The sequence below is a fragment of the Eleginops maclovinus genome, chromosome 6 (assembly GCF_036324505.1).
Source record: "Eleginops maclovinus isolate JMC-PN-2008 ecotype Puerto Natales chromosome 6, JC_Emac_rtc_rv5, whole genome shotgun sequence".
Classification (NCBI taxonomy): domain Eukaryota; kingdom Metazoa; phylum Chordata; class Actinopteri; order Perciformes; family Eleginopidae; genus Eleginops; species Eleginops maclovinus.
This window is the reverse complement of record NC_086354.1, coordinates 12,422,281-12,447,304: the sequence shown is the minus strand read 5'-3', so window position 1 is coordinate 12,447,304 and position 25,024 is coordinate 12,422,281. Positions and strand designations below refer to the sequence as shown.

The 25,024-nt window shown below is 39.7% G+C and overlaps 2 protein-coding genes across 9 annotated transcripts; one reads left to right on the top strand and one right to left on the bottom strand.

The window, feature by feature from the left end:
* Positions 1-324: 324 nt before the first annotated feature.
* On the bottom strand, positions 325-3,525 carry armc6 (armadillo repeat containing 6). The gene is made up of 8 exons (XM_063885563.1): positions 3,400-3,525; positions 3,029-3,170; positions 2,433-2,515; positions 1,796-2,366; positions 1,540-1,685; positions 1,311-1,442; positions 1,028-1,165; positions 325-921 (listed from the first exon to the last, which is right to left on the bottom strand). Exons 2-8 carry the CDS (start codon positions 3,147-3,149, stop codon positions 709-711), a joined length of 1,404 nt encoding a protein of 467 aa, XP_063741633.1. The 5' UTR covers positions 3,150-3,170; positions 3,400-3,525; the 3' UTR covers positions 325-708.
* Positions 3,526-9,489: 5,964 nt separating this feature from the next.
* LOC134866211 (transcriptional repressor p66 alpha-like) lies at positions 9,490-24,545 on the top strand. Of its 8 annotated transcripts, none has more exons than XM_063886238.1 (12): positions 9,538-9,670; positions 16,773-16,824; positions 16,997-17,538; positions 19,306-19,435; positions 20,057-20,185; positions 20,306-20,383; positions 20,481-20,600; positions 20,865-21,062; positions 21,522-21,783; positions 22,203-22,609; positions 22,702-22,960; positions 23,378-24,545. In XM_063886238.1, the coding sequence occupies exons 3-12, from the start codon at positions 17,000-17,002 to the stop codon at positions 23,515-23,517; spliced, it is 2,262 nt and encodes a 753-aa protein (XP_063742308.1). In that variant the 5' UTR covers positions 9,538-9,670; positions 16,773-16,824; positions 16,997-16,999; the 3' UTR covers positions 23,518-24,545. The 8 variants fall into 8 exon arrangements, with proteins under 8 accessions (XP_063742303.1, XP_063742308.1, XP_063742309.1 ...); XM_063886234.1 differs by lacking the exon at positions 9,538-9,670 and adding an exon at positions 9,864-10,087; XM_063886233.1 differs by lacking the exon at positions 16,773-16,824 and having other exon boundaries at positions 9,490-9,670.
* Positions 24,546-25,024: the final 479 nt, after the last annotated feature.

Sequence of the window (25,024 nt, the reverse complement as noted above, 5' to 3'; positions counted from 1 at the left end):
TACTTTATTGATGCTCAGTAACAGGCAGAGTAACAGTAATCAGTTGTAACAACTCCTATGTATACCTCAATGTATGGTATCTTAAATAAAAGTCACAAAAATTAACAATAGTGAGTCTATATAACAGTGAAACTGAGAAATCTACACAAACTGTTAAGTACAGTTGCCAGTGGTAGGTCTTACTATGAGAAATTTTAATTGACATTGTAATGAAGGAAATACAAACTTAAAACATAAAAAGTTTAGATCTAGTAAAAGTATAGTTCATTCAATAAATGTAAATGTTGCTGCAAGGAGATTGCACAAATCAGCGGAGGTAAACTATTTGCATTGCAAGCAATACATTTATTGAGATTAACCCACGGCACAAAAAGTGAAAAAATGAACATCTATATAATATCAACACAAATGTGGTACAGATTTTTAAAAATAGGCATCAGAAGATTTGTGAAAAAACAAAACATGATTACCTGGACCACATGAACTTGTAGTACTTCTCTATAAAAACACTGGAAAACATAATTAACCCCTCAAAGGCGTTGTGTCGGACAGGTGGCCTGCTTACAAGTCAACTCTTTTTAACATATTTGTCAAACTGGGTAGGTGCATCAGCTTAAACGTTTGGCTATACCATCATAAAACCTTTTGTTGCCTGAAAAGCGACTTTAGGCGTACTGTAAGGGTGTACACTAATGCTCTTCTTAACTTTCACTGGGTGAGGCTGCCATGTTTGCCGGTCCAGAGCTCCCGGAGCTCCACGTGGCATCCTAGATCTCTGAGGGCTGCTTTACCCACGTCACCCACATCCTGATGCGTCTGGAGCGCCTGGGTTATCAGGGCCTCTGCACCCAGATCCAGGATTGGTTGGCTTAAGTTACTCAAACGTGCAACCAAGTTTCTCATCAGCATACACGCCTGTTTCTGATTTTAAAAAACAAAACAGGGAAAGATTGTAGACAAACTGTAACAGGTCCTGATTTCTATTAGGTACAAATATTCACAATAATTAATGACCTTGTAATATTACCTGGACATTGATCGAATTAGTATGTGTCCTCATAGCCTGCACAGCAGCCAAGGCACCTCCATTTTCCATGATGACTTTACAGTTTTCAGGTTTACGCAAAGCTAGCACAGAGAGACATGCACAGCCCTGCTCACACACCTACAGTAGAACATGAATATCATCTTAGGACATTTTCCAAAAGTAAATTATTATGCAATTTCATTTTTATCCAGCAAAAAAACACTAATTATAATGTTTTTAAAACAATCTGTGCTAAATGCTAGAGGTATGGCATTTTACTCACAGCAGAGTTGTTCATGTGTCTGTTCATGGCAATGACAATGAACTGGACTCCACCAGCATTAACAACTGCATCTTTGACATCGTCATTTCCTGCTATGGCACGAATTGCACTAAAGACCTGCCGAACCAACTCCTGCAAGGAGAAAACCAGTTCAGTGAGCATAACATACAGAGCGAACATATATTTCTGACTCAGTTTGTAAGACATCGCCATGTTTTAAGTAGGTTACCGCTTTCTCATAGCTCTCTGCCAGCAGTGTCATGATGAGTTTCAATCCCCCCAGGTCACAGATGTCTTGACAGAACTCATTCCTTACAGCCAAATGGGACAACGTTGCACACAGCTCACTCAGAACAGAAGTATTATCAAGGTGAGCTGTGAGGGAGAAACACAGGATACAATCAGAATCAGTTTTTTTTTTTAAACTAAAGGGGTTGAAGATAACATGCTAAACACCCGAACAACTATCCATCAGCTAGCCTTACCTTTCGCAGCCCCAATTAAGACCTTTAGTCCACTGTTCTCGAGAACAATCATCTTTGCGTGTTCATGAGCTTGCCCAAAGGGAACTCGGACATCATCGTCAAAGGTCATGACCTTGAGAGCTGCAGTGGCCTCCTTGACGATCTGAGCACTTTCACCGTGTTGTCTGATGGCACCGGTGAGCAGAGGCAGGATGCCAGCTTTAACCAAATCCTGCCTGTTCTGTTCATGTTTCAAACAGCATTGACGGACGGTGAGTAAGGCTGCACATGTCACAGAGGACTCTGCCTTGTATTTCTTAAGGACATTCAAGAGGAATTGCTGGCCCTCTGCATCCAACAAGTCTGGCTGTCCATCTGTCAGTGCAGCCATGGCGGACAGAGCACTCAACACAGCTTCCTGCTCCTCCACACTCTTTTTGCAGTAAGAGAGGATGACGGGGTAGGCATCTTTTTGGGCAGCCAGGTACCTCTGGGCAAGTTCAAGTGAGCAGAGCTCGGTAAAGCGGTTTAAATCTGCCTTCACATCCTGTACACTGGCAGAATCTTTTACAATGCGGAGGGAATTCAAAACCTGAAAGTAGAAAACAGATGTGAGATTTGGAAACATTTGCAGTCAGAAATCTCAAAGTAGGATTACCTGTAAGACTTCATGTGTTGGCTCTTGTTTGCCATCAGATGATACAGGTGGTACAGCTTTTATTATGCAATTGAGGTTCACACCTGAATCGACACAGAAAACAGGGGTGTATGAATACTTTAAACTATTTTGAGGAGGGGTGGTAAAATGTGTGGTGCAGCTACGGCTATTTTAGAACATTTAGAATAGGATGGGTCACAAAGACACACTAATTCCTTTCGATTAATTCACATCCCTTTTGGCTGACATGGAGAAGTGTAAATGTAAGTATTTTCTTGGAATTAATGTTTCCCCAACTGTTTATCTCCTTTCCCTGTGTCATGCTATAGCAGATTTGTTATATAATTTGTAAATGTATACTGTCACGTTTTGTGTTTTTTGATATGCACTGTAATCGGGCGCTTTTTATAAAACAAAGCTTGATCTGTATGGCCTTTCCTGAATAAATAAAGGTTACAAAAAGTTGATATGTCTCACACAAAGTTTACATATATGATAGGCTTGGCCTCATTCAGATAATAATAATTTGCAGTGCGACTATCAACAAAACTGTTCATTCATTAAATATCAGCCATGGTAGTTTGTATCTCGGTTACCTTGAGACTCAAACTGCTCCGCAGCCTCCTTCAGAGCCTCATCAGGATCCATCTCAAACTCCTCCATGTTTTCCCTGACAGCAGCATCGAATGTTTCCTGTGTGATCATCCGCTTAGCCATTTTCACCAACTGGTCTCCACTCTGAAATGTCAGTAAGGTTATGTCAAACAATAAGAATATCAAATATCAATTGATTCAGTTTAAGCTAGTAATAGCTATTGTTAGCTAGACGATGTGTTGTCTGTGGTCTTGTTTTGTACTGTGACTCTTTAATTTCACAAAGCTAGCAATACATAAAGCCCTTCTAACGTTTTGTTTATCACACTAAAGAAAAAAAGTATTCATAGAAACACAAGCCACATCACTTAACTGTTGCCAACGCCCAGTGACAGACAGGCTGCTCAAATGTTATCAATGAACGAACAGACCTCCGCTCTCTATTTACGCTTTTTACGTAAGGGTTTTGATCACAGCTACTACCAACACAGGGCGTACATTTGCGCCAAATGGTTGGTGAATAGTAAATTCCGCAAAAAGTCCCACTCCTAAATGTTCTCGGTTGGAACATAGATCACAAATTGTATGTTCCGTTTCTACTAAAGACGACTATTTCTGAGCCCTAATTTTTACTCTGAAGAAACATAAATTGTAAGTAACGTTAGTATATTTAAAAACAAAAAGATAGAGGCGTTACGTGGTCATTCTCTCTTATATGGGACACCAACGCACACATATCTAAAAGGATAATGATATTGATGACATTTCACAACTTGGATGTTGGTGTTTTTAAGGAATAAATACAGCATTGTTTATATGTAGGCTATGCCTCCTGGCTTGCAGTTTTCTCATTACCTGCCGTGAAACATATGATTGGACTTTGTAGCACATGTTTTTACACTGCAATGCATTAAAGTATTTAGATATTTTTTGGACACTGAAATGTAGTTGACTTCCTGCCTAAACTTTAGATTTTTACCTTTTTACTCTCACTTCAATGTATCCTATGTTTAAATGTATCATTTTGAGTGGTGTCAAGAAACAATTCATATGAGATTAACTGTTTCCTGTTTGCGCAAGCTGAATGTTTTATGTTGAAATTCACATTTGTATATGTTTCATGCAAAGATTTTATAATACTTTTGTTTTTCTCATCTGCTGTTTTACTCATGTCTTCCATAAGATGGCGGTATACATCCCTTTATGTTGCTTTTGATTATACCAGATGTAGTCTTTTGCTGATTGGGTTTATAGTTTTTATAAAATACGTATACAACTCTGATGATTTGTACAATATTTGAGCTAAAGCTTCTACAAAATACTAAGAAGTTAAATACTTATGTCAAAGAGTGCAAATTTCATTGCATGTAGATTTGAATCATTGTCTGTCCTCTTTGCATGCTTTAGATGCCAGTTGTTGATAACAGGTTCAAATCATGACTAGAAAATGAAATCACCTACTGATTGTCTATAAATTGGCCACGATCGTTAATCATATTTAAAAAATATAAATAAATACAATAACCATAATAATAATAATAATAATAATAATAACAATTACAATAATAATACTTTTTTTGGCACCATTTCATTTCATATGCAATTTGCTGTAGTACATTAATTATATTACAACAAAAATGTGTCTCTGCAAATGCTCTCAGATGAATGTTGACGTTGTTGCCCGAAAAAAGGGAGATGACCTCCAAGGAGCAACTGAGTAGACTGTCAAAGACATGACCTTTGTATCAAGTGAGTCAAATGCAAAGGCCATCAAAACCATGAGGATCAGATCACCAATAAAGAAAAAGGTCACCAAAAGGATTGTTTCAGAGCATAACTGATCATAAGATTTAAAAATGGGAGTTAACGTTTCTGTCATGTGAGAGAAATTATTCAATAAAAACACAGCAAGTTTGGTTTTTAAAAATGAGATTGTGTGTTGTGTATCAATATATACCTCAATATCCTCTCGAAAACCAGTGTGGTGTTTGAACACAAGAGATAACCCATTGGGCCAAAGTACAATATTACAGTTCAGGCAGGGTGATACACTTGTCTGTCTATTAAAGAAAAAACAAACAAAAAGGTTTGCTTACACTTTAGAAAAAAAGTCTAAGTTGTATTTTATTGAATTATGTAGTGATTTCAACGTTATATATTACTCATGCTGGTTTTGAAAATATATGTAGTCTGTGTTTTTCAAACAATTAACAACATGTATGAATATACCCAAATATATATGATTTAGATGTATTTAATTGTATCGTACAACCTAAAATACTCACCATTATGACACCTTATTTTGGCATTCGAATGTTCTCGAATATAAAAGTAAACTCACATCAGAATATTAATTTGAAATGTTGATTGTCTTCATTCATTAATATAATAACAAGTTATTGTGAAAGTCAAAACACGATAGTCCGACAGTATTTTACAAGAGTGAACATGATGTAGCCCAATACAGCCCATCCATATTCATGAGATTTCCTCCGAGATATAATCTATTTATATTCACAAGAATAAATGGATTCACATATGACCACATCAAGTGTAAACATTTCTCCTCCTTTGTTGTTTACTCTTGCCCGCTGCTGCCTGTAAATTATCTTCAACATAAGAGGAGGATTAGTGAGAAGTGAAAAGTTTTTGGACGCTCTAGGTGTCTTCTTGGACGCAGCTGAAAGGAGCCGCTTCCTGCCAAATAGTGCGCCCGTCTAATCGTGACTGCAGCAGCCACTTCCTGCATTGTTACAGTATTTAATGAGGATTAAGTTGAGCTGTCATGTTGTAACGGGCGGCCATTAGGCCTCCTCCTCACGGAGAAAGGAGAGAGGCTGATCTTCCCCCTGTCTGGTATAAGAGCTGATCATTCACCTGGGCAGGCCCTGCTGACTGACATCTTGCTGTCAAATTGTATATTGGTCTCTATAAGTATAAAGTATTGTATATCAGATTATCAATGTTAAAGTCCATCGTCAAAGCATATTCATTCAAGAACACTTGTGTTTAGCTCTTTTTAATCCTCACATCATCATGTAGCCTAACAGTTATAAACAATGAGAAAACTAATATTTTACACTTCTTATAAATGAGGTGGACAAAGGAACAGGACCACCTGACCATGTAATCCCATGCATCATCACAAAGTTCAGCCTCGGAAAATAAGACTATGGCCTGACCTTTGTTATAAACCCAAGAGGAATGGATATTATTGACTGGATATTTCTGCTTTATTTTAAGACATTTAACTTTCATTAACTAATGTTTGTGAGGCTGTTTCAATCCCAACACTTTGTGTAAAAATCTAACTAGACACTAAAAAGACCACTATGAAAACATTTTCATAATTATTTTGCTTTTTAAAAATGAACTTCTGCCTTCTGCCTGTTTACTAATTATACCTGTAAACATTTCTCAAACTTCATTAAAACAATGTTGAAGATCCCTCTCTGCAAGGCCCGACAAGCATATCTGGCAATTCCTGGTCCCCACAGGATAAATCCTTATGACTTTGGTAATTCCTTGACCTTTCCTGTAGCACAGGTGGCTAAACTTTTTCCTTTTGAGGACCAATACTGACAATTAATGTTGTGCCACAGGCTAAATGCCATTACCTTATGTACCTCATTTTATTGTTAAAAGGCAACGTATGCAATATGCATACATGCATTATGGCGCCAACACAAGATTGACATTTTTGTTTTTGATAAAAATGTGTTTACGACCACTGGATGGAGAACCACAGAAATCAATGTTCGCCAGAAGATAGATCCAAATGTCTTTTTATCTGGTGCCATCATCAATGCAAACTTTTCAACTATCCTATAAAAGTTCTCTACATCACAGATTAACAAACATTTTGCAACACCTATTTCTCCGTATAAGAGGAATCCTGATAACTTTGGTGATCCACTGAATTTTCATGACAGAGAATGTGAACTAATATGGCAATGGTTTCAATGGTTATAACATTTTATAAAGTAAAATATGGAAATCTCAACCATAAAATCACCCATACTGATTTACATTTACAAGTTTAAGTTCAACCCTTGTTTTTACAATATTCAGTTTAAACTGTTAAGCCCCCTGCAACCAATGTAACATTTGTTATATTGGGCAATACGTTTTAAATAAACTTAGATTGATTGAATTTGGTTCTGACATTGTGTACTTGTGTTTACTGACTGACATTCAATGTTGTTATTCGATACAGTTTGGTTTGTTGTCTTCATATTGGTCATTCAACACTTTGAAGTTGTAGCAGAAACCTTCCACCTTATGTAAATCCAATAATGACCAACATCTCAGAAAATATAAGGACATGACTTCAGTGTTCTCAGCTGAAACTGGTTCTGTTTGTTTCTTACAAGAAAGTTATTTTTGGTTGAGATAGCATGTTTTTGTTCCAGGGTCCACAGGAGCAGTGACAATATTTACAGAAATATTCCTCATCATCCATAAACTCCCGAACGTTGCTTAATTTTTGCTGTGAGCGGGATGATTATGAGAAGATGGCCCCTTGGTACGGACTTAATTGCATTTACGCGAGACAATCTGTAGCCTCAGGAGATGCAGTGTTGGGATGAGAGGATGGAAACAATCAGACCTGATGACACAGCATCAGCTGAGAGCTTTGTTTGTCATTTAAAGAACAGCAACATAGAATGCTGACAAAGCACTCAAAAACCCCACCTGTTAGAGAACAGCAGCACCCTATAACCTCTTCAGTCTCTTTCTGTTGTTTAGATAAAAGTAGTTCAAACAAATATGTGTGTGTGCATGTGTGTCCATTTTTATGGGCATTTGATGAGGACAGAGGGTTAGTTTAGTTCACCGGTATGCTTGGAGAGGATGCCATGAAAGAGGCAGCAGCTGGGTTTTGCATGTGTGTTCTCTAACTTGCATATTCTCTGAGTGTAACTGCAACCCTGATTGACTGCTTGATAATGCAACCCTGCTTTTAATCACTATGAGACACGAGATGTAAATACTGGGATGATGGTTTGGATTAATTTTTGTTTTTAAATAGGGTTCAGGGAGTCATGTTATGCTAGCATATGTTGTTGCGAAGCATGAGGCAATTATGTGATGCGAAGTTTGGGACAAGGATCCAAATGATGCTGATGCAGGTCCCTGTTGAGAGCCTGTGATGATCTAGCTAAGGGTACCGGTGTGACCAAATGTAGAGTTTGGGGGATATTATAAGGCTGGAGTTGCCAGAGGGAGAAACATATTTATAACAGTAGTCATATCCTGGTTTGCCTATTGGGCTCCAGGGCAAACATTTATTAAATCCCAACCTATTACCCTATCACCTTAAAGTTTACATCCTGTATAAGGCACACAGCAGATTACATGGGCTCAGGTTTACTGTGTGTGAGTTAACATCTTTGTTTAAGAACATATGCTTTAAGTACACAATAAAATATTATGATTTTAAAGATAGATCTAACACAAGGCCCCTCCACAAGTTTGCAGGAAAATAAAGGACACAACATTTTGCTTTGGTTGTGCAATTTCACGAATGCATTCAGGTTATACTAGTCCACTCTACAAACAGTTTATATACATAACATTTCAACAGGTTTTAGGATTCAACCATTTAAATGTTTTGCATCTTCTGCAGGTTTTTGACAATTCATCAACATACCTTCTCACTCAACATATATGCTATACAAATTAGCACAGGTTGAGTGAGTCCTTCAGGTTTGTTCAATTAAACTATAAAATGAAGGTTTGTTCACATTTGGGCTACTGTAGTTATTAATATGATAAGGCAGAAACGCTGTATTGTTGAATCTCAAAATAATAAGCTGTTGAAACGGGGCTTATAAACTATAGATTTTTTTTTCAAAAGGTTAAATTACTTTTTGTCAGATTACACCATAAAAAAACAATGAGCCTAAAGCAAAACTTGGGACCATTGAAGAGCACTGCAGTCTGATTTTTGCCCACTGTAAACAATGTCGATTAACTTTGTTTTATATATTGCATTTTTCGTATCAGATATCTTTTATGTTTTTTGCAATTCCATTGTGCTCATTATACTTTAAATAAAGTATGTTTGTCTCCTGACCTAAGGTTGATGTTGAAGTCTTTATTGTATTTTATAATGCTACTGTAATGGTGTGGGAACACATGGCAGACTTCAATTAGGTTCCCATTGTTACTTACTTTACGTGTGTGTGTGTGTGTGTGTGTGTGTGTGTGTGTGTGTGTGTGTGTGTGTGTGTGTGTGTGTGAGTGAGTGAGTGAGTGAGTGAGTGAGTGAGTGAGTGAGTGAGTGAGTGAGTGAGTGAGTGAGTGTTGGAGGGGATATCAGTTGGCTGGTATGGCCATGGGTCAACCCGAGGAGCCCTGGGCCCCTGACATGGTCGTCCTGCTTTGGCCCTTGGTGGTCAGTGGCTAACATGATGTTATCCGGTCGTCCTGGTATGCCGAGGTGCGCATGCCCACTAAGAGGACGCAGCGGCTCCATGTGTGTTGAGGCGCATTATTTGGCAACAGACGCGGCAGTGGGGAGGGCCGAAAAAAAGAGGATATCCCCTGGATTTAAAAAAAGCAACGATTTATCGAGGTTAACTGCAGATTAAACATTCCCTGGTAGATCATCGGCAAAGAACAAGCGACAAAGCGACAGAGTAAGTTGTCAGTGGTGAAGTGAAGTTTTTTTAGAGAGTGTATCGAGAGGAGCCTTTTATTCGGAGTCGTCGAGAGGAGCCAGGTTTTCCTCCACCTATCTGTGACGATAAAGAAGCTGATGGGCTGTTGAAAAGTAACACTTCTCGGCAGAGCCAAAGGTTGAGCACCGGGGAGGAGAGGAGGGGGGGGGGGGCTGGCTCTGCCAAACATTATTTTAATTTACGTTTTCCCAAGCGTGCCAGTTTGTAACCATGATCCGTGGATTTGATTGTGTGCGGTAGAAGTCGTTAAAGGAGGTAAGGATTATAACGCCAGCGGCTCCTCGGCGGCACGCTCGGTCCTCGGCCGGCCGATGAAAATGCACGAGTTCCGGTTCGGTTTTTCCTCCAGAGGGGACACATAGGTAAACAGTCCCGGTGAGTTTCACACAGCCTCACTTTTAGGGCTGAAAAATAAAAGTTTGTGCCCGCTTTTTGAGGCAGATGGGTGTCCCGCATCGGGGGGTGCAGCCAGCCAGGGTTTAGGGTCCGGGCTCGGTTCTGGTGTTGGTGTGGGTCATGTTGAATAGTACCAGCTTCAGGAGTTTTACTACTTTAACTTCAAGCGTGTGGCAGCCGGTGGTGTTCAGGAATTAAGATAAAGTGGCTTCGTGTTTTTGTTTCGATGTGTCGATGTTAGCTCATGGTAGCTCGCTAACTAATAACACCTCCTTTGAGGCGGTGTCAATAACAAAAAAGCCGGCTAGTTGCGCATGTAGTGTGGGCTGGGTTTAGTTTTTAAAGGGCTGAGTGTGGTTTGGATGGTGTTATATGGTGGTGGTGTAACGTTAATGGTGGAAGCTTCTGCTCGCTTTAAGCCCCCTGGCACCAGTGTTGGTTCTGCTATCTGGTAGCTAATCTTCCTACTTCTCTCTGTGACAACCGTAGTCTTCCTCCTCTTAAAGCTGAACACACACACACACACACACACACACACACACACACACACACACACACACACACACACACACACACACACACCGCACACACTCCCTCTCTGTCTCACCCAGACAGGCACACTCTCACACACTCGCACACACATTCCCAGCCACCACAACCATACCAGTTTGCAGGAATTTCGGCACAAAGCTCCACATTTTTGACATTGTATCTGATACTGATTTCCATATTGTTGCACCCCGATGCATTTAAATGCTTTTAATATGTTTGTAGTTTTTTTTTATGACGGAAGCCGGTGTTGTCAGTAAGCCATGCAGCATTGTACATCGTGTTGCGAAAGCACAGCCACTGTTGTTAAATGTGTGATAGATGAAGACATAATAGTGGATTCATTTATTGCGATTTATAAAGGTCTTATTACATAATATCTGTTCTGTTATCAGATACCGTAATCAACTGCCTTCTAAGTGACAATAATAATAATCTCGTTTCCAACTTTGAACTGAAGTAGCCTGGTAAATAAAAAGAGGAATACATTAACATATTGAAGTTGCTACATTTAAAGATTTCAGAAAGTATTGTCATTATCTATTATATCTATTATCAATGAACTGCCTGCTTCATTATAGAACAGGAAATTGTTATCTTTTTGATTTACCAGTCTTAACATTTCTCAATGTCTTGTTATATCCGATCAAAACAGTCCAGAATCCAACATATTAAGTTTTCTTTAGAAGAGTAAGAAACCCAGAATATTCTTCCGAATTTTGACCCTTTGAATATTATACTTTAAACAATTGATTGATTATCAAAGTCGTTGCTGATTCTGTCTTTTGACTGACTGTTGCAGCTCTACTCTTTGTTCAAGATAGCATCCTTGTCAGTAAACGTTGGTTATTTAGAACCTGTACACATTAATGACACTTTAAACCAAGCACTGGCTTGCTGTGAAGATTGGTTAAGTGATTTGCTGTGAGGATAGCCTACTTTATTAACTCTTTGTGGAGATCTGGAATAAACAGTCAGTTGTTCATGTGAACAAAGGCCCTGTAAAGTGTTGTTTGCGTGTTAACAATCAGTTGCATTGTTTATGACCTGCCACTGTGAACACAATGCAGGTTGCTTTTAGAGAAGGGGTGGACTTTCCCTGGTCCAAAGAAAGGAAAATACTTTGGTTTGACACTATTAAATGTTGAAGTTGTAAAGTCACAGGGAGACTTATACTCCCCAGAGTGAGTGTATTGATAATTTTAAAATGACAAGAGTGAGTGACTCAGAAATTGTTTCAGAAGTACACATCTTTGTTTTTTTCCAGAAAGCACTGTTCTAGTGATCACACAGAAGACTGACCTTGTGTAGTTGTGTAATAAGCCACTGTTCTGGAAAGGGTCGTCTGCTGGCCACAATTTAAGCTGCTGCACATGACTGCAGGGGTCACAGGGCAGCTGGTGAGTCAAGCCTCCATGACTTCATCAACTATATAGGCAGCAATTTGCTGTCTAATTGCCTTTTTCTGCCCTTTTGGTACAGAGGTGTTCGTTACTGCATAAAGCGCTGGCTTGTCAAGAGTTTAGAGTTATTTCATGAAGCAAACTACTAATCAGCTTCATAATAATTGTATTTGTTAATTTGTTTCTAATTGAAACTTTGAGACAATAATCACTAGTAATGGCTTTTCTGACACAAGCAGATAATTGATAAGAGTATTTTTCCGATGCAGCAGTTCTACAACATAATGTGACTGCGTGGGTGCATCGTGTTCTGAAAACCTGGTGCAATGTAGAAATATGTTTTCACAGGTTAAAGGTCTGTCAGTGGGTAAATAAAATGTTGAACACGTACTGTATGCGCAGCCAGACATCGATGATGTTTGAAAGCGAGCCTGCCAGCCTAAATGAAGGCTTACTGAGTGACTGATGGTCGACATGATCCATGAGTGACAAGATAAATAACCACCTCAGAGCAGGAGGAAAAGACGCTCAGCAGAAACTATACAGCCATAGATAACCTGTGAATTTGTTTGAGTGGTGGCCTGATAGTGGCACAACTTGATACCATATTAAGGTCACTTGCACTGTGCAATATGATAATATGGGGGTAATTATTGTGATGTCATTACACTGCAAGTTTTAATCTGAGGATTTAGTTTCATAATGTTTAAAAGTATTTAACCACAGTTATCTACACAAAACAATAATGACAAAGTAAAAACAAAGACTTTCTTAAAAGTAAAAAACAAAGCAGTTTCTACAGTTAACATGCTGTTAGTTAAGAAATCTAACATATTAGTCATGTTATTAACTCATACCTTGATAAGGTGACAAAAATTGCAACAGGAGCAGCCTTGAGGACATTTTGTTAACGTGGCCGGATCAATGAAAGCACCCAGACCTTAGACTGTATAAATGAGTAGACACAAGATCTGCGAAATGATTGCAAAAATGATGCAATGTTTATAAGCAACCAAATGTAGTTTATTATTATTTGTGTCAGTGCACATTTGCAACCTGACATAAACTTTGTTTCACTGAAGTTACTTTTGAAAGCTGCAGTAAGTTGAAGGAATAATTGTTCCGCTGCATTTAAAGTTCATATCATGTCAAGTTTGTTTGCATTTCAAACCTGCTTTACATAAATATTTCCCTTTCATATGATGAAAGACTGGCTGTACTGGCTGCTTTGCGCTTCTAGATTTGATGCAATTATGGTGGCTATTGAGAATATGGGGAAGGAGATAAGTGACTGTGCTGAGTGAGTCTCGCAGGCAGAGTTATGGATAGCAAACGTCGAGGACGACGAAGCTAGCTTGGAATCTAAGGTACACACGCTGGAGTCAAAAAGCAGATTACAAAAAGGAGCTACGGCAAAACAAACGAATGGACACATCACCATTACCACCTCACACTGTACAATGACCTTTTTACAATGTTGTTATATGCTGATTGAGGTTTTCCATGTTATTTAAAGGATAGTATTGTTAAGCAAGATCATTTTTATAACCATACCATAAAGCCTTCATGACAATAGTACAATATTAAAATGGACAACTTTGCCCTTCTTCCTGTTAAGTGTGTTTGTTAGTGTATGTTTGTTAACTTTATGTACATAGACTGAATTTAAGTGTAAAGTTGATTTTTTTTTTTTTTGCCTTTAGAGCATTTGCACTGGTTGCATGTAACGTCAAGTTCTTGTGTGTGTGTGTGTGTGTGTGTGTGTGTGTGTGTGTGTGTGTGTGTGTGTGTGTGTGTGTGTGTGTGTGTGTGTGTGTGTGTGTGTGTGTGTGTGTGTGTGTGTGTGTGTGTGTGTGTGCGCTAGATGGAAATGTGTGTAAACTGCCATGAAGATGAAATGTGAAACCTGTCAGCCATTCAGATCTGCTGTTACAAAGATAGGGTCAGTGTCTTTGGGGGGTGGTGGGGGTGGGCAGGGGGTGTTGGCATGTCTAAATTCTTACCCCAGCATCATTTCACAGCCTTATGCATCTGATTGGGTAATGCCATCACAGTTGTCTGCAGCACACACACACAATTACTCACATACTGCGTAATGGCCGTCACTGATGAAGCCGGGCGTCTGCTCCAGCACCTGAAGGGTTAAAACCAGCTTCAGCTTCTCTCCCGGTCACACACACACACACACACACACACACACACACACACACACACACACACACACACACACACACACACACACACACAAATACACTCACTCACACACACATATACACTCACTCACACACACACACACACACACACACACACACACACACACCCTCAAACCGGTTTAAACCAGTTCTCAGGAAAAGTGCTTTGTATCCCACTGAATCCTGGGAAGGGTCATGTCATACTATGTGTGTCGGTGTAAATAAAACAAACTTAGTCAGCTTAGTGTTATCATGACATTGCTCTGCGTGCTGCATTGTGGCTCTCTATGTATATTGTGTGTCTGGGTACATCATGGACACACTGTGCTTTATGCTCACCGCCATAACTATTCTGAGAACAGGAGGGGGGGTGGGGGTGTACAGTTGAGAATAAGTAGGTTGTGAGGGTTAATTGTAATCCTTTTCCCCCCAAAAAAAGCCATAGCTTCCTGTAGTGCATCGGTGTGCAGACTGAGGGCCTCAGCGGACCTGGCAGGACTGGGCCTCGATTCTGTGATATAATGCACAACATTGCACTGCTGTGTTTATTCTTCTTGGTTGTCTAGTAGATAGCGGCTGTCTGAGTTATGTCACTAAGGCTTTCTATCTGAGATTCTGAACTTGAGCACAGTTAATCTCTTACAGCATGCTTTATGTGCCAGTACACGTTTACCTCTTACATTTAATAATGGCCGAAGTAATTTCAAAGTGTGCCTGTCCCTGGACAGTAGAATATATATCTCTATTTCAATAGTTTATTTTCTTGATCCTTCAACTTCTTGTTCGTGAGTTGTTTCTAAAGTAACTTTTACAGATGAGGATAAACACAGTCACGAATCTCAGAAAACTGTCAATGATTTGACTTTGAAAGGGTGTTTTCTAAATAACTGTTAACCATACAGACACTTTTCTATACAGGCATAAGAAGTAGATCTGCAACAATTATCAGTAAATTAATCTATAAACATATTCAGCAACTATTTTGATTATAAATCAACCTATTGATATGTTTAATGTAATTGTTCATGATAAAAACAGCATTTCTCTGCCCCTTCAATATCGACATTGTCAGCGTTTCTCTGTTTTATATCATGAACTGAGTTTTGGACTGACATCACCTTGGACTTTGAGAAACTAAGATGGCCCTTCTTCACTAGTTTATGACAATATTTAGACCAAACAATCAATTGTTATCGGAAATAATCTGCAGATTATTGAATACTGACAAAAATCAATAGTTGAAGCCCTATAGTTAGAAGCCCATCGTATCATGTGAACGTTCACAATAACACATTTTATACAATACAAGTGTCCATCTAGAATTAGATTCCACTGATTCATTAATAGTACACACTTCTTTTAGTGGTCTTTTGTGCATGTCTTTCAGTTTTTTTTCTCCAGTTTTTTGTTGTTCATGGGTTTTATGGTGTCTTTATAATAAAAAGGTTAATAACATAAAAATCACCTTTATAAAAACTATTACGGTACATGTATTGAGTATTGAATCATGTCTGGTCAGAGGGATTCAGAGCAGCCTCGGCAGTGATAATGTGTGTCAGCATGTACCATGTACTGGTGCACATCTGTGAGTGAGCACCTTTTAACCTGTACGTGTCAGACAGAATGAGCTGCTCTATCTTTCAATCTCCACTTCTGTTGGCATGTCAACATCTGGTGGGATTGAATTTGTTGCACAGGGGGATATCAGACAGTAATGTATCTGGTGCTCATTGGTACCTGTCTCGAGGAAAGAAAAGCTACACACAAGCTATTTGAATTGAATTTAAAAAAGATGTATTCACTTGTACACACATAAATAACTAAAATACATGTTTTCATGGGTTGTTTCGATATTGCTCCAAGTGCGTTTTATTGTTGTCACGTTTTCCAGATGTTGAAAGTGTCTCCCTTCAGCATTTCTGTTGTTACCTCTCTTTCAAAAGATCTTGTTGTAGCAGTCAAGTGATCCCCAGGTTTTATTTGTTTTGCACTGAACATTGAGTAATTACTGAGTACTCTCGTCTTTTTTTACTACCATCTTTTTTCCCAATCTTTGGTGTTTGGTTTAAACTGACATTTGCATAATTGTGTGTTTTGAAATGATACTTGAGTCAACATCTTGGTCACATGAGCTTCCAAACCCCACATGTTTTCTCTAGCGGCCATTTGAGTCACCCTGTGTGCTCTAGAGTTCAGTCAAAGGTGTTTTTGTTTTGATGTTCTGAATGATAGGCCCAGAATCACAATGCAGCTTTCTTTAAAATGAATTACTATGTTAATATAAAAGCTCTTTACTGTCTGTTCAGCATGCAGTCTGCCACTCATTTGGCTGAATGTCTTCCACAAGGCTAGGCAGACAAGATAACTAACATGCTAGCTTGACAGCTGTAAATACTAAGCCATGTTTGTTGTTTAGGTTGAATTACGATAATGTTAGGTGTGTTGTTTTCTTACTAGTGAGTGTGGCAGATTGATATAGTTAGTGATTGAAAAATGATTGTTTACGTTTTACCATTGCAGCTTTCTGTTAAGTAAAGGTTTGGATTAAACCTCCAGGTCAAACTCAGGGCAGGTCAGGACATTTCCACTGCTTTCAACAATTACCATTTTATCTTATTTACAGTGTTTACACCTGGATTTATCAGCATAAGCAAGCACGCTTAAGAGTGTTCTTCAAATGTCTTCTTTAGTTCTGTTACCATTTTTTGATAACATATTGATAAACATTTTTTTCATATCTGCAGGGGATGTCTGAGGAGGCTATTCGCCAGACTCGCAGCCAAAAGAGGGCGATGGGGAAGGACTCTGGGCCAGAGTCTACAGAACCCTTTGAGGATGAGAATGAAAGCAAAAAGCCTAAATTGGACCCTTCTGAACCCACATCACAGGATGAAACTGAACCCAAAGCCAACTCTGTACCGGCACAGAAAGATCAGAGCCCGACCACGGTCGAATCAGAGCACAAGGAGGAGCCAGAGCAGAGCCCGTTGCTGTTACCTTTAGAGTTTCCTTTAGCGTTACCTTTGGCCTCTCATCCTGTGAAGGATGATCAGGAGCAGACCCAAAAACAACAGACGGTGCTTGAACCCAGCTCAGACAATCAGACTGATCACAAGGACAGAGACATCAAGGTGAGGATGGAGCCAGCTTTGGAAACAAGGAGCAATATCGAACTGACGGAGCCAAAAGCATCCAGTGGCATGCTGGCAGCCGGCAAGGTGAAGGCCACCATAAAAGTGGAAGTTCAGACGGGAGACCAGCCTGTGGACATGAGCACCTCCAGAGGGTGAGTAACATTTTATAATAAACTCTTGTCAGCTGTGACACCTACATGAAGTTTCCGTCAAGAAAGTAGTGAAGACATTTTATTCATATCGCACAACACAAAAAGAGTTCACCCAAAGTGCTTTCCATTCACGGCAAATGGGCTAGCCTTAATACAAGTCTACATTTAAAGACATAAAAAGTGTATAATGCATAATATAATAAAAATAAAGTTAGGCCAGACTTGACAAAAGCTACGGGGTCGCCTCAGACTGACATATGTCAGTCTCTGGAACAGGACTTAATGCGGGATTCGAGGAGGAGCGATAGAAAACCTTGGATACTTTTGACGATAATGAGAATGTGCAGGAACCTTCATCTAAACTACATAAAGAGTTTTTCTTCAGAGTATTTTGTTGGCGAAAGACTCATCATGAAACTTTGAAGAAAAACATAAATAACACTTTAATTGAATCTATAAAGACTAAAAATCTCGAACTGTACTTTAAAACGATGTCTGTAGGGTAGAGGGGGGGCTGTGGGGGGAGGGGGGATGATGTTTAACTTTATCTTTTAGTGTACCTCCATTTTCCCCCCACTCACCACCTGAACCCTAAAAAACTCCCCTCACACAAAATGAAGCCTTGTGTCACAAACCGGTTCTAGCCGGTTGTTGCCATGGTTTCCACAGTGGAGGAACAGTGAGGGCAGGGGGGAGGAGGAAAAGTGAGTGTGTCACGTGATGAGGACTTTGAGGTCATGTGACTTCTTTGGAAGAGTAGTGATTAATCCACAGGAAATGATGATGCTGCTAAACCCTGAGGAGAGACCATTATACACACACACACACACACACACACACACAGACACACACAAACACACACATAAGGAGCAGGGCGAGGAGAGAGAGGCCTCACATCTTCATGTGTAGATTTGAATGACTTCACATTAATATATAATGTCTTTAATAACAACACCTTCCTCGTTCATAGAGGAAGATTACTCTAACATATAACATTTTTTACCACCACTAGTTAAATATTCTCAGGTCATCCGCTTTTTTGTATATGGCCCTGTAGTAGAACAAGTCACATTCAGGAGAAGCTTTTTTGTCAGGAGGTGGATGTGTAAAACGTGACGGTTGATCTAAACTACATTTGAGATTCCCACATGCTTTCATTTTCATAGCATGCTTTGGGTGATGTGTATAGACCCTAACAGGTCACCTTCCAAATGACTCAGAAGCCTGTTATGCGCTGCCACAATATCCTGTTTCAACAGGAAATATGTGCTCTCAAACAGCCTTTGCATTGTGACTGAAAGACCTTCACTGGAGCTTTAAGTCCCACCTCGCTCCTCCTCTGCTATAACACTGTTGGTGTGGCTTCAACTTAGAGAGAAGTTATACTGGAGAGGTCTCATTTAGATTGTAGTGGACGGATCAACCCCCAGTCATAAGCTATAATTGTGGAGCAGATCTCCATATATAGTCAGCAATACTAATGAAGGCTCACATACATTTTTAGAATTCCCTTTGAAGATCCCAACATTGTTAGAAAATAGAAATGAATGATTTTGGAAAATAACTGTTCAATAATGTTTAATAGACATAGGTTTTTCAAAGGTTAATGCTATTAAAGCACGGGGCGGCTGAATGCTGATATAACATGCCGATTGATTGTTGATTTGTGCCACGCAAAAATGAATGTACTCTGTTTGTGTGTATTGCCTCGGTTTGCTTGAATATATCTGAAATTAAAAATTCAATTGAATTGTCTACTTTTATCAGGATAAAAAGGGAGAAGCGGCCTCCTTCCCCTGAAGATGATGATGTCATCATCTTGTCAGATAATGACTCCCCCAGCCCCCCAATGAATGGCTTGAGACACTTCAAGGAGCTGGACACAGAACTGCTTATGGTGAGAAGCTCATCGTCATGCTACTTTCAGGCTACTGTACTACTGAAGGGATCGTTAGACAGGTTCAAATTAGGGTGACAAAGAACAATTACTTTAAAAATCCATTCATTACTGTCCGATCATACTCTTGAGTAATAGATAATTGTTTATCCTGTATATAATAGGAAGAAAGTTTAAAATGTCCCTAACCAGTTTCTCATAGTCCAAAGTGAAGTATTTACATTTTTGTCCTTCCAAAATCTAAAGATATTTAGTTTATTGTAAAATAATACCATGATAAGAAGGATATCTCCATATCTGAGAAGCTAAAAACACCATTGTTGCCTAAACACGTATTAATGCTCCTCTGGTATTAATATGGGTGGCATTTTTCGGTTGAGCGTAAGTTGACTCATCGTTGACTTATCATTGCCTATTACTTTTGTTAAGATTTTAACTGTGGACAGAGCAAGTCTTTTATTTTTGAATAGTTCATTTACAGGCTAAGCCTTTCATTGTCAGAGCAGAGTAGTTAAAAGTGGACAAGTTAGGCTCCATCATCAAATGTTAAAGTCATTTGAAAAAGTTTGGGTCTTTTTGTCAAGCAAATTATGTAGTGATGTTGTTTTCTTCGGATTGTAGAAAAGCAGCCCAGCGGAGAGGGAGCACATCATTAAGCAGCTGAAGGAGGAGCTGAGACTGGAGGAGGCGAAACTGGTGCTTCTGAAGAAACTTCGACAGAGCCAGATACAGAAGGACACTCCTCAGAATGTAAACGGTTCTCTCCCACATCGGCAGTGCCACACAATTAGATGCACGTCCCCACAACACAGTCTCCCACTTAAAGTATCCCGTTTATTTTTTTAATGAATGTTTCAATTTCCTTTTCAGCCCTCCAGTCTGTCCGGCTCCTCTGCGCCTCCTCCTCTCATTCGAGGAACAATTACAAGCAATAAAGGCTCTCAGCAGGTCAGTGCTATACTATCACACGCAGGCAGCTCATCTGAGTGAGGGAACCTTTATTCTATAATACATATTGTTTGTGATTTGGTTTTTCTTTGACTAGATTTTGACTGCCAAGAGTTCAGGCACTGTAATCCCTCCACCGCTGGTGAGAGGGGGGCAGCAAATGTCTTCCAAACATGGCTCCCAGATCTTAATGCCACCTCTGGTCAGAGGGGCACAGGTGAGTCATGGGAATATGTTAACTACATGCCAGGGCTGACTAAATGTCAGGGCAGTGATAGCCTGAGTTGTAGCACTGCTGTTTTACACTGTTGGACAATATACAGGGAGATTGATTGACTTACCTTAGTACTTATGATCTTTCTTTGCACCTCTCTCTTTGTGTGCACCCTTTGCTTGGTGCTTTTGATGCCCCTCCCTTGTCCCATCCCCCCTGTGTGTCTGTGATGTCCCTTCCTGTCATCCCTTTCATTGTACTGGTTAGCCCATCTCTGTCTCTCCACAGCAAATCCACGCTCTCCGCCAGCAACAGCAGTTGGCTGCCTCTGGAGGATCAGGACCCCCTCCTCTGCTGATGGGCTCCAGGACCTCAGCCCCTACAACTCATGGCCAGAGAGGAATGGTCAACTCGGGCCTCATCAGAATTGGTAGCAGTGCAAACACACTGGTCAGTATCTCACAGGTGATTTAAGAGCAAAACATTGCATGAACAATGTGTTTTGAACCCACGGTGAAAAACGAAAATGTCTGAATCATGTTGAGGTATCATTAAATTTGCCCACAAACTAACCCAAAAAACACCTGTTCCGGTTTAGAAACTGATCTTTTATTCTATTGTCTTCTGTGCCCTTATCTAAAAATATGTTTTACGTCTTGAGCTAGTTATCTGAAGACTTATAAATCCCTGAAGGCTTTACTGTAATCCTGGTTGGTCAATAGATATAGATATGATAGGACTGTAGTCTTCGATGTATTTGAATATTTTAAATGGTCTCAGCAAGCTTTGAATAGGGGTCCAACTGTATCAGCATAAACACCACATTTGGTAACTTCAGTATTGCTCTGACAAGTCTAAAATATTCTGATCATGACCAGGGCTTTATACCTGTCTTGTTTCTGCATGTCTTTGCTTGTTTTATAGGCCTCAGCATCCAGTTTGAAGGGGTCTTCTTCAGGAAGCAGCGGCGTGTCTTTGATTAGCATGAATGACTCTCCAGCCAGCCGCCAAGCTGCAGCTAAACTCGCTCTGCGCAAACAACTGGAGAAGACCCTATTGGAGATTCCCCCACCCAAACCCCCGGCTCCAGAGTTTAACTTCCAGCCTTCTGCAGCCAATAATGAGTTCATTTACCTGGTGGGACTCGAGGAAGTGGTACAGAATCTGCTGGATACCATCCACAGAGGTGTGTTACTTTTTACTGTTTTGTTAACTTTGTGATTGTCGTTGCTGTGATTGTTATAGGTCAACTGAATATCTTTTAGATGGATTGCCATTGGAAAAAACAAGCAATTTTGTGATATCTGATGGGGATGTAGTAAATTGTGACATTTTTTTAAACAACTAACTAACTAACAATTAGTTGGGAAAATGATTCATAAAAATACTCCTTAGTTTCAGCCCTAGGTGTTAGGCTAAGATATGGGCTTGTTTTACACAAGTGTTAGAAATTGTCTTGCCCTATGTTATGAAATGTAAGTCATGCCTTCATCTCTTTCACCAAGGATTTAAATATTGGGCTCCCTGTCTGTTTCTTTTATAATTACTTGTGTGACAGCTCTGTTTTCAATCAGTGACTCAGGTTTCCCATCTCTCTCCATCCAGGAAAGACAGGTGTAGCACTGTCCAAGACCTTTACCAGAGAGCCCTTCACCTGCACCCAGTGTAAAACCGACTTCACCTGCCGCTGGAGGCATGACAAAACCAAAGGCGGAGCACTCCTCTGTGAACACTGCATGTCATCCAATCAGAAAAAGGTTTTAAAGGCGGAGCATACCAATAGGCTGAAAGCGGCATTTGTCAAAGCTCTGCAACAAGAGCAGGAAATAGAGCAGCGCATTTTTCAGCAGACTTCCTCATCAGTGTCTCACAGTAGCTCCTCTTCATCGATGAAAGCCGAAAAGTTCATGTCCCATCAGATGAAGCAGGCTCACGCCAGATCGTCCTCTATGCACCACCTCCAACAGGCCAGTCGAGGATCCAACATGGTTCACCATCACTCTATCAAGCAGGTTGGAGTTATTTATTATTTTAAAGAGAGGTATTTGTGCAGTCGAGGGAACTGTAACTCACGATCCACTGTGTGTTTCTTAACTCCCCTCAGAGCTCCCAAGGCCAGCTGTCCCATGGTATCTCATCATTGGGGCTGAGGGGCGTCCCCCACTCTTTCTCCTCCTCCTCCCAGCTGCAGAGTGCAGTGGCGGCTGCAGCTTTGGTCAGCCGGCCAGGTAAGCATGCCCACAATTCCCACCGCTCTGTCCAGAGTTCAAAGGTGAGCAGCAGTGGAATCGCCGGCGGCAGGAATATCAGCGGAGGTAGTGCCTCATCCACTGCATGGAAGAAGCAGAGCAACAGCAATACAGGTAGACTCACATTAATACCAGCCTGCCGACTGACATCGGCTCTCTTTCAAATTCCTGTCTGGTCCCAAAGCAATCCTTGAACATCCTACTTTCAAACTTTTCTAATGTTAAGGAATCTTATACAAAAGTTGAGGAGGAAATGTTTTCGGACAAGGCAATCCCACTCTCCAGTCCTACCCCTGCCAGTGATCTCAATAAGTTTCTTTTAGTCCCCTAGTTTGGTGGTTTGTCAGTTTCCCTTGGGTGTCACTACTTATCAATAGCGTGAGTTTTTTCGCGTTTTCTTTTACGTCTGTCTGGGTTTTTTTGGGACGCGGGTTGATTTATTTTCAGGCGTTATGATATTATTTTTCAACTTGGAAGGGCATTTACCAGTTTTGTAACATATTGACCTGCTGCTCCGTTGCATGTTCACAGGAGTCACTATGGCCTACGTGAACCCCAGCCTGACAGGTCACAAGACGTCAGCCACCGTCGATGCTCGTCAGAGGGAGTACCTGCTGGACATGATCCCCTCTCGATCGTCGATCTCCCAGACTGCAAATACCTGGAAGTAGATTAAACAGTAATCTAGTACTGCTTTGTTTTTTAGCAAGTTCCTCAGCACCAATAATATGGCCAACAGCAACCCCCAGAGGACTGTTAAGCAAATACAATCTTTCAAAGTGAAGAACCGTTCCTTCCTTTCCTTTTTTGTATGATTGTTGTTTCAGTTTTGTTATTTACTGTTGTTTATTTTGAGCTGTTCTTTGGTAATTGTGCAGAAACAATTTGGATATGACCGGTGCAAAGAAAAAGCTTATACTTGAAGGAGTACTGGGTACTTCTGTCCTCCAGACTGGGTGTTTATATAACAGTACTTTGATTTATTATTTTTTAAAGTACTCTGGGCGTATAAGCCCTTTCTGCCATTATGTGGGTCAAACTGACCTGACTTTTTGACACTTACTATAATAGTTATAGTCATATCCAAGTGTTCACATTTAACAAAATACACTTATTTTGAGAAAAAATAAAGTAACTGAGCTATAAAAAAAATTGGAACATCACCCCTGTAGTTAAAGGTTTGATTGATTTTTGTTTTCACAGTAAGTTATTTTGTTTTTCAATTATATTTCAGTATATTGTGATTTCCACAAATTGAGAGTTTATCTTTTTTCCTCCCGTTTATCAGCATGCCTTCCCTTAACCGCTCTGTTCTTTTGCACCTCCGCTGAAGAAGCATGGTGTTGTTGATTAATTCAATTGTAATTACCATCTGTAATTTGCTTATTTTATATAAATGTCAACATTGTAAGATTTTGTTAAGTGTTTTGCCATTGCTGAGAAAAAGCTAACTCTAAAGGAGCTGTATATCAATACAATACGCAGAATTCATGTAGCTATCAATCAGATCTTAAAAGGACTATATCAGCTTCCAAGAGCCTGGAATACACAAGATATTTTTGTTGTACCCCTGATCACCATATTACATACATTATCGACTTCCTGATTTGACCTGCATTGTACAAAGTTATGTTTAAAGTTATTTGGTTTACTTTTTTTCCTAGCTCCTAAAGAAATAAAAAAAATATATACATTTTAATCACTTGTTCTTATTTGTTGTGTGTGGATTATATAACACTGGTTGAAGAGTTCATTTAAAAAAGAACACTTATGGGACATAATCAAAGCTCTTTCCAAAATTATCATGGCATGCTTCCGTTCTTTAATTCCATAACCTGGCATTTACTATTGCATATGTACACATCAGGGCAGTGTTCATCCAAACAATGCAAATCCCCCAGTGTTGATTGAGACACCGAAGAAAAAAAAGCAAGCAAAGACAAAAATACCCATTTCTATTAGCAAAAAAAAACAAAGACAGGTCAGATAATGAATAAAGTATTTCTCCACGTTCACCTCAAAATAAATTATTAGAATACAATGGCTAAGTTTATTAGGACTTGGCAATGCACCTTACACCAATTACAATTAAATAGTATTACATTTAGGTATTACAGGGGTATTTTGCTGCATAATAAATGTTCTTACTTTTGATACTTGAAGGGAAACTCAGGATTT

Excerpts from the sequence above, each read along its gene's own strand:
- armc6 (XM_063885563.1), bottom strand. The coding sequence starts at position 3,149 with ATGGCTAAGCGGATGATCACACAGGAAACATTCGATGCTGCTGTCAGG. Across the intron at positions 2,516-3,028 it reads GGAGCAGTTTGAGTCTCAAG|GTGTGAACCTCAATTGCATA; the intron begins GTAACCGAGATA and ends GTGTCGATTCAG. Across the intron at positions 2,367-2,432 it reads CAACACATGAAGTCTTACAG|GTTTTGAATTCCCTCCGCAT; the intron begins GTAATCCTACTT and ends TTCTACTTTCAG.
- LOC134866211 (XM_063886233.1), top strand. The coding sequence starts at position 17,000 with ATGTCTGAGGAGGCTATTCGCCAGACTCGCAGCCAAAAGAGGGCGATG. Across the intron at positions 19,436-20,056 it reads TGGACACAGAACTGCTTATG|AAAAGCAGCCCAGCGGAGAG; the intron begins GTGAGAAGCTCA and ends TTCGGATTGTAG. Across the intron at positions 20,186-20,305 it reads AGAAGGACACTCCTCAGAAT|CCCTCCAGTCTGTCCGGCTC; the intron begins GTAAACGGTTCT and ends TTTCCTTTTCAG.